At 40.3% G+C, this 9,025-nt stretch overlaps 1 protein-coding gene across 2 annotated transcripts; it reads left to right on the top strand.

Annotated features, from left to right (window-relative positions):
• The first annotated feature begins 1,330 nt into the window (after nucleotides 1-1,330).
• On the top strand, nucleotides 1,331-3,765 carry npm3 (nucleophosmin/nucleoplasmin, 3). Of its 2 annotated transcripts, none has more exons than XM_030106859.1 (5): nucleotides 1,331-1,528; nucleotides 1,679-1,770; nucleotides 1,888-2,001; nucleotides 2,466-2,559; nucleotides 2,867-3,765. In XM_030106859.1, exons 1-5 carry the CDS (start codon nucleotides 1,456-1,458, stop codon nucleotides 2,971-2,973), a joined length of 480 nt encoding a protein of 159 aa, XP_029962719.1. In that variant the 5' UTR covers nucleotides 1,331-1,455; the 3' UTR covers nucleotides 2,974-3,765. The 2 variants fall into 2 exon arrangements, with proteins under 2 accessions (XP_029962719.1, XP_029962718.1); XM_030106858.1 differs by having other exon boundaries at nucleotides 1,679-1,764; nucleotides 1,882-2,001; nucleotides 2,867-3,762.
• The last annotated feature ends 5,260 nt before the right edge of the window (nucleotides 3,766-9,025 follow it).

The raw sequence follows: 9,025 nt of genomic DNA, 5'->3' as shown, positions 1-9,025 counted from the left end.
GTCGTTTGTGTTTGAATAAACATTCTGTGAGCTTGTTTGTACCAGAGGAGTAAAAATCTGAGACAAAACTGCAGGAGAAAAATGACTGTTTAGTGCGAACTGGCACAAAAAGTATGAATAGTTACTGACTTAGAAAAATACATAAAAGAAGCACAAACACCAACTACTCCTCAATGAGAGTAATATGAGTATTTTTTATTTCTTGCTTCCCTGGAAGTCAAACAATAACTGAAAAAGTGTAATATGTAAAATGAACAATTTTGTGATGGCATTGTATTTGTTTTTTACTATTCATCTTTATTTAGTTTATAATTAAAAATGGATACTACTACAATAAGTAAACACAAGGTCAGGTAAAAAAAATCAATTTTTATTTGTGAGCTTATGTAAATATGTGGTAATCTCTTTTTCTTCCCGAGAATGTAATTAAATGCCATTTCATTGACTTTTTGATTACTTTTTAACATGCTGTAGAGTTAAACCTATTGCTTTCATAAATAAAATAATAATAATAGTCTGTAGACAAATTGAAATGACACTTTTCACCATTAATTCCTTCAAAATGCCTTTTTAAGTTCCAGGACCTTTGGGAAATGATCTGACATCTTGGTGCCATGCCCTGTAGTTTTGTGAGTGATGCTGTCATGTTGTATAATGTGGTAATATCAAAAACAAATCTCTGGATCCCTTTATGACTTGATGTCACTCCAGAAAACAGATCAAGCCAGAAATCTGGGTGTAATTATGGACCAAGACCTGAAATTCTAAAGCCACATTAAAAAAAAGAACAAAAAAAAAAAGCTTATTTTCCAAGAAAGAGGAAAATTAGGAGACATGTGTTCACGCATTTATGTTCAGTAGGCTGGAGTGCAACTATGTGTTTCCAGGTCTGTGTATAAAAATGTGTTAGACAGCAGCAGCTCATCCAGGATGATGCATCCAAAGTCTCTGTGCTGTGTGGATGGTCTCAGGTCTAAACACATCTCAGATTTTTTTTTTTTAATTTGAGACATCCAGACTAGAACTCCTCAGGACAAGGAACATTCGGTGTGACTCAGAAGTAAACGAGAAGCAGATTTTAGTTCCTCTGCTCTTCAACTGAGGAACAAATGAACACCTGAGATCTGCTGACACACTCATTTCTTTTTAACCAGGCTCTGGCTTTTGTATAAACATAATATTTTACTTATTTTATCAGTTTAATCAAAGCTTTATTTTATTTATTCTACTTCTCATGCCTGGGTTTATGTTTACAGAGTATATGAACAGGCAGGTTAAAGCCTAAAGCAACACTCAGGTGTTCTGTACAGTAAAACATAAACACGCGTCACCGGCGCACAGTGATGACGTAGGAGGCATGCAGGTGCTTTGCGACGCGCTTGTTTTATTTGGTGCAGCACGATCCATTTGGCTGTGAAACGGTGACATTTATCCTCAGTCTATCGCCTTCACAAGATGTCTTTTAACGACGACGAATCCTCCGAAATCGGACCGAGCGGACCGTCGAAGCTGGAGAGCTTTTTATTCAGTAAGGAGCTTTTAAACTGTTGAATCCGCGCGCCGCTGTGAAGCACACGTGGGTTTTCCTGTGATGTTCCCACAGCATAAAGCCCCGTCTGGGTGTTTTCTCCCGTTAAACTGCCGTCGGTGTAAATCCAGGGTTTGATATTTTCCCCAGGTTGCGAGCTGTCCTCTAAAGTACCTTTCTACACTTTCCAAGGAGACGAAGAGGAGGATTTGGAGCATTTCCTCGAACTTAGAACAGTATGTACAGTTTTAATAGAGACGTTATATCACCGCACGACCACGTGTGACATGGTTATGTTCATGGGCTGGAGTGTCCCGCTGGATCAGCGCTCTGATTGTGTGGGATTTCTGTAGGTTTGCCTCGGAGAAGGTGCGAAGGAAGAGAATAATGTGGTGGAGGTGACAGCCATGAACCACCAGGGGAAGACCATCTCAGTGCCCATCGCCAACCTGCACATCAAGTGTCTCCCTATGGTCTGTGTCTAAACGCACTCATCATACATCCACAGGTTTAAGTTGCTCTAACGAATGCATAGCCAATTTTAAATGTAAAAAGTAGGTTTTTACGGAAGTACAGTTAATTCAATGAAGTTAGCTGCTGGACACAGATTGGGATTGTCACTGCTCAGAATCTGCTTCATGAGAACTGTGGAATTCACTTTTGGGAATGTTTCCACTGTCTGACATCATTCAGTGTATATTTCCTGTCTTGGTGTCTTTTCTCATGAGATATATTCCTCTGCATTTGACTGGATCACACATCCAGATGTGGAGAAGTTGTTACTTTGTGCAGTGGCTATGATATGCATATGATTTTTTTATTAACCTGGTTTTATTCCATTTTAGCTATAATGTAGTGGATGAACTCCGGCTCCTATCTTCAGTCTCTTGTGATGCTCTGCCTTTTCGTTGTGTGATGTGTTCATCTTTTCCCTCAGGTGAGCCTGGGCGAGTTCGAGCTGAAAGCTCCGGTGACGATCCGGCTCAAAGCTGGGACAGGACCGCTGACAGTCAGCGGGCTTCATCTTATTGGTAAGATGTTTTAGTTACTGCCATCAGTTAACAGTAATATATTTTTCTGCATTAACAAGTTAATTCTATTTATTGAGACAACAAACCTTTTTAATGTTAAACTTGATTTAAATTAAAAATAAGAGATTATCTCACAAATCAATGAATTTTCCTCAACTTTAACAAAGTTGTATTAAAAAATTATTACATTCATCAATTAACTGCTTAATCTCTGTTTAAATTTAAAAGCTACTCAAACAACCGCATTAGATCTTAACACCAGATTCTACTGGATTCTAGTAGCTTAATATGATCTCCTGACTGTTAGCCTCACAGGGTGAAGAGTCTGATCTGTCTGATGAAGACGAGGATGAGGACGATGAGGACGACGTCCCTGCAATCAAACCAGCAAAGAAGAAGCAGAGGCAGCAGTAGTCGATGAAGCCCCTGATGGATTTTTTGGGGGGTGGGATGAGGGAGGGCTCGTTCACCGACATGTTTTTTGTTTTGTTTTTTTCTTATCACTTTTTGCACCAGACGGACACAAAGTTCTTCCTTCTTCCATACAGCTCTGTGAGTCCAGAGTGTGTCGACAGCCGGACTCCAGTCCTCTCCTCTTTGTCCCACTGTGAGCTCTTTAGTCTCAAAGACTGCTTTTGATACGGAGTGTGACCCACTGTTTTCTACTCTATGATTCAGTCCCACCTGAACGCTGTCGTTACACAGTTGATGCTGTTGGACTTTGGTATTTAAAACAAATATATAAACTGTTCTTGGTTCAGTAAAACTAAATTCAACAAAGGGGGAAATGTGAATTTTCTTTCTACTAATTGGTTCAATTTGACTGAAAAACATAAATGAAAAAAGACTTTGAATTAAAAACCTATTTGTAGTTGCTGAGGATGGTTTTTCTATGTGAAGATTTGTATCTAAATGCATCCAAAACGAGCCTGTTTCAGAAATTTAACTTTTTAGAATTACAGTATTTTTAATCCAGCACAACTATTGCATGGTGTCTGCGGGTGTACCAGGGCGGATGCTCAGTATTCTGGGTTATGGGACGTCTCGTCACGGAGGCCTCTGGATGAACCTGAAGCGTCTGATGATATTTGTTTATCCTGAAGCCTTCATCTGTTCTGGTGAATCTGGAAATGGAATCTGTAACTTCTTATGTGCTTTTGGACCCTAAATCACCATAAACTGTTTCTGCTAATTGTTTTGTGAAGATGTTATTACCTGCTATTATACATGGCACAAACATGAATCTTTTTTTTTTATTATTTACTTTTTAATGGATCCACTGCAAGTGCTTCAGGCCTCCGTGGGGGTTTTTCTGAATCTGCTCTTCATGTTTGAGGAAATGATGAAGAAAACTATTCCAGATCGGAGGGGACAGTGTGGATCTGGGCAGCAGAAGTCCTTTCAGCGCTGCTTTGCCTCCACATTCGGCCTGTGTTGGCTCCAGATAATCCCCAGTAGAGTTTGAATTGTCCAAAGCTTTTTGGCTCTTGAAAGGCTGACCTGCACAGGGCTTATACGGGTTGCCGGTGGTAAAAAGCCAAACGTGGCGCTGCCTGTAAAAAGTCCACGGTGGGCCCGATGGTGTTTTTGTGTGTGTGTTTGCCGCTGCCCACGCTAAACCCTTCGGGGGCCAGCGCTGGCTCGCTCGCTACATGTAATCTATTGTTTGACCGGCCCATCAGGTTGTCGGAGCTATTTCAGTCCGCCTCATTATGGCCGTTGGAGCAGACCCGCTGAACGGAGAGCCTTCCCCTCCGTGAACTTTTTTTTTTTTTTTTTTTTTTTTTTAATGGGAACTTCCTGCAAACTAGTTTATCAAGAGGATGATTTTCAGCTGCCTGCAAACTGATTTGGCGGAATGTTGCAACCACCACTGGGACGTACAGCAGTGCAAACACCGAGAGACAATGAGTCTGGTGTCCGTTTGCAGGCTCTCTGACAGGCGAGCATTCAAACGAAAAAGGGAAGCATAAACTGTGCCAAACAGGATGATCTTACTCATGAATTAGAGGGGGGGAAAAAAGAGCACAGTGACTCTTAGTTATAAACCAGTTTAAATGGTTTCATTTCAATCCGCTCAAATTATACATTTATGGTTGAATGTAAATGTGTGAACACAGCAACAGTGTAACAGATGGAGGAAAAGTAGGAGAGAATACTAACAAGGCGCACCGCTGAGCAGCAGCTGTCAGAAAGAGGGTGACACGAACACAACTTTAGCCCTCATCAAATCATCAGGCGCTGCCATGGCAACATGAGAAATGACCCCTGGGTAATGCTCTTGATGGCAGCTTTGAGCCAACAAGTAAAAAAAAAAAAAAAAACAATACCGTCACGCTTTGAATTGAGTCTGTGATGTGAAAGAAAGGACAGACCTGGAAAATAGTTTCACATTTCATCTTCATACCTGCTTTATGAATTGTCAAAAGTATGTCAACTCGTAAATAACGTGAATTACAAGACTCCAGAGTTGATCACGTGGCAGCAAATCGATGCTCTGACAATCCCCCAACTAGTTAATGTCACCTTCACTGAGAGCAGGTGCTGCTGCGCCTTATTTTCTGACTCATAAACCACATCCAACCGGTCCACAGCGAGCGGGAGCTTTGTGACCCTTTGCACCACTTTTATTAGGTATGAGGATTTTATAGTGCTTCGTGGCCTGTTCGTGGTCTCACCTTCGTGTAGAGGTTACATCTGCATCTGGAGAAATGCTGGTGAGAGCAGCGTAAGAGGCATTATGGCGTGCCATCAGTCCCAAACACGTGTGGAGCAGAATACAAGTGTCTTGTTCTGAATGGGATTTTTGCCCTGCTGTTGGTTCTGCAGAATTCAAATGCGCTGAAATTCAAGTAAGAAAAAATAAATAAAAATCAAGCACTGATGAAAATGCTCACAAATCCACTCACATCTCAGTAGTTAAAAAAAGAATAAGAGGGACATCTAAAATAACATTAATGATGACAAAACATTGTAAAATGTTCTCTGTGCAGCAACAGAAAAGTAATTTATTAGTGGCTGGATTGGAAGTGACTTTAGGAAATCTTAACACAGCGATCAGTTTTCTTGCTGGAGCACTTTAGAGTCAAATTTACATTTTCTATCACAAAAAACTGTCTTGTTGAATTCAGTACTTACAAAAAGACTTTAGATGGCTCAGGGCTTAACATACAGCAGAGATATGTTTTCATTTTTTTGTCCAACATCAGTCACTGCTGGCTCTTGTGGAACCGGCTCACAGGTTCAGTTATTGAGGCTAAAACAGTCGACATTTAAGATCCAGATTGAAAGTTCGATGTTTTGTTTTCATCAGGTCTGAAGCACGTGGATTTGTTTTCTGTTGCTCCGTCTCTCTACTATTCTTTAGTTACTTGCAGTCAGTCCCCTAACCCTCCAATTTTGGGTCATATGTTTGACACCTCCTTCAACCTCTACCAGTACAGCAGCTTCTTCTTAATATGCTCTCCTCGCCATCGTTGCCACTTGTCCACCAGGTTTCTGGCCCAGCCCAGTAGCATTAGAACAGGTCGGTTCTGCAGTCAGACATACAAACTGATCTACTGTTGAGAACACTGCGATAGAAGTGCATGTCGGTCATGAAAATGAACATTTAAAAGGGAGCAGAAATCGCTCCTTTTTAGTGCCGCAGAAGGAAGAATGTCTCAATAATCACATCAGAGCTTTTGTCTTCTCTGTCCCCCCATGTAAAAACAAAAAAAAAAACTACAGAAGACAGTAAATGCACTGCAGAGCCATAAATATGAATGCAAATAGAAATAGAGTTTACTTTGAAGTGCAGTACTTGTGAAAAGACACTTTATTAATTTCCACCTATGGCACTCCAGTGTGTCACCTTGTGTCTCCCAAAGTTACTATGGCAACAGCTGGCACCACTTTGCCTCCTCACTCAAAAGCTGATACAGCTGTTCTCTACAGAGAGACTCTATGAAATGCATTGTGTTCCTGATCTGGCTGCCATAGTCACCTACATGCAAACATGTCCACAAAGAACACATGCCCGACGGTTCAGTGCACTTGCACAGCACAGTCCCTCCAGTAATTACTTCACACACACACACACACACGTTGTTTACTGCTCTCTGTGTTTCTGTAGCCGAAACTTGACGGATGACGGGTTCGCGTCGCAATGATTTCAGGAGCAAAAATAGACCTGAAAGATCAATAAACATTGGCCATGGATCTTTCTCTTTGATGCTTCTGCGCTCTGTGTGTGTGCATGCACGCACGTGTGCACTGGATTATAGTTTTGGCACGGATTTCAAAGTCCTTATCAGATGAAGGTTGGTCATGTGCGTGGTTGATGAATAGCCTCTGTGCATGCATTATGCTGTATATGTCAGTGTTCCTGTTAGTGCTTCCGGGAGGACTCCTAAAGACCGTTCTCATGTCCACACTAATGGCTGCTCAGTTATTCCTCTCACTATAATACGTATAGCTTCCATGTCAACCACCTCTAATATTCATCGCTGAGCAACCGGGAAGGTTACACAAGCTGCAAGCTGTGCAAATGCATTGCAACTATGTCAATAGCATTCATCAAAGGCCCGAGCTCCGGGGAACTCCACCCTGAAGCACTCTGCACGTCCTTCGTACAGGAAATACAGTTTACAGATTCAGTCCAAATAAAATGCACCCGTGGGTCCCTGAGCAAGATCCTCAGCCCCCCCGCTGAGCGCCACGCTGTGTGGCTGCCCACCAGTGATGGGAGGAACTGCACTAGAACAAACAGCGTTACGAACGGCATTACTATTTTTAGTAAGAAGTAATCTACCTAATTACATTTTCCAGCATTACAATACCGTTACTGTTACTGACAATAATATGAGACATGATTCCATTGCTAAAAGCTTCAGAATTAAATTACCTTTATTGTTAAAAAAAAATAAAAAATGTTGCTTTAAAACCAATGCATTGTTGCCAATTCAGAAAAGTTCTAAATGGCATCATCGTTTAATTTGCATAGCTGCTCATTTACATATCTAGATCAAATTAGTTGATGATGTCATTTAAAATGATACATTGTTGCCAATTCCTGTTAGGGCCGTTCTAAATGACGTCATCATCTAATTAGCATAGCCTCTTATTTGTTTATCTAGATCAAATTGAGCTTTATTGTCAAGACCAGTGATGGGAGTAACGGTGTTAAAACAAACAGTGTTATTATTTTTAGCAAAAGGAACGAAGCCAATTACTTTTTACAGCGTTACAACTCTGTTAACGTTGCTAACAAAACATAAGGAGCGGTTTCGTTTCTATAATTCACGGCTTTCAGCTGGGGTTTTCTTCCTTTGGAGTCCAGCTGGAGCTGATAGAGCAAGAAGGATCCTTATTTGTGCGAAGTGCATCACGTGACGAGACAGCGATACGGCCACAGAAAGCTCCGATCTTTCAAAGGCAGCATTTAATTGGAAGTACCGAAAACTATTGACATACATCTATTGTGTTTTATTATTCTTTTACAAATGTAGAAATGGTGTCTACAGCTCCTAATCATATGATTTGTGTCTTGTCTTACTACACAGCAGTATTTGAATAATTCAGATTAGTGTAGCGTTTCCTGTTTGTAATTTGTTACGAGTGTCCATTTATTTCATTAATCATATATTAAATTTTATAATAAATAACTGAGCATGCATCTTAAAGTTCCATCAAGAGGAGATCCAATTTTTTTTGACATATTTAAACATGTTTTTTTAAGTGACGCAAGTTACTTTGCCTAGTAATTAATTACTTTTAAAATATTGTAACTTCGTTGCTAACTCAGTTACCTGTTTGAAGAAGTAAGCAACTTGCCCAACACTGACTGCCCACTGATGGGGAAATCCGGTAAGGGAATAAATGAACTGATTTAGTTTTAGATTAAATTTTAAGTGGCTAAGATAGTGATCTAGCCAATTAATTAGCGTGTGATAATGTAAAAACATGCTGATATAATTTAGAGTTTTAGATGTAAGGTCATAAAATGACAAAGTGTATTTGTTTACATTCATGATTCCCCATGGAGGTCGATGTTCTTCGAGACGGGGAATCACGTTTGAATCCCAGTTACACCAGTATGAGCATCCTGCATTAAACTGTGCAAAGTCTTAAGTGCACGATACAGTGAATTGTAGTAGTGACTCCCCTCAAAGGAAGTAACTGCGAGGATAATAATCTTCCGTGTAATATATTACTTTGTTTGACACTGTATACTCAGTGACCATTTCAACCAAATAAATTTTAAATCTGGACATAATGAAACAACCAGGAGTCTTGCTAATATTGACCATCTGGTGCAAAGTGGATTAGTTGGCAATAAACTTTTTGCTTGTTTTTCAAGAGGATTTATCTTGTTTTGAAAGAATGAGTTAATGTGTCAGGTTATGGTTGTGTGTCTGTGTGTACACCTTAAAAAGATCCGTGGAAAAAGAAATGGCTCCAGTTCAGTGCTTTCGCTGAGTTAATG

Source organism: Salarias fasciatus, chromosome 13, assembly GCF_902148845.1.
Source record: "Salarias fasciatus chromosome 13, fSalaFa1.1, whole genome shotgun sequence".
Taxonomy (NCBI): Eukaryota; Metazoa; Chordata; class Actinopteri; order Blenniiformes; family Blenniidae; genus Salarias; species Salarias fasciatus.
This window is presented reverse-complemented; position numbering and strand designations above follow the sequence as displayed.

Excerpts from the sequence above, each read along its gene's own strand:
- npm3 (XM_030106859.1), top strand. The coding sequence starts at position 1,456 with ATGTCTTTTAACGACGACGAATCCTCCGAAATCGGACCGAGCGGACCG. Across the intron at positions 1,529-1,678 it reads GCTGGAGAGCTTTTTATTCA|GTTGCGAGCTGTCCTCTAAA; the intron begins GTAAGGAGCTTT and ends TATTTTCCCCAG. Across the intron at positions 2,002-2,465 it reads ACATCAAGTGTCTCCCTATG|GTGAGCCTGGGCGAGTTCGA; the intron begins GTCTGTGTCTAA and ends CTTTTCCCTCAG.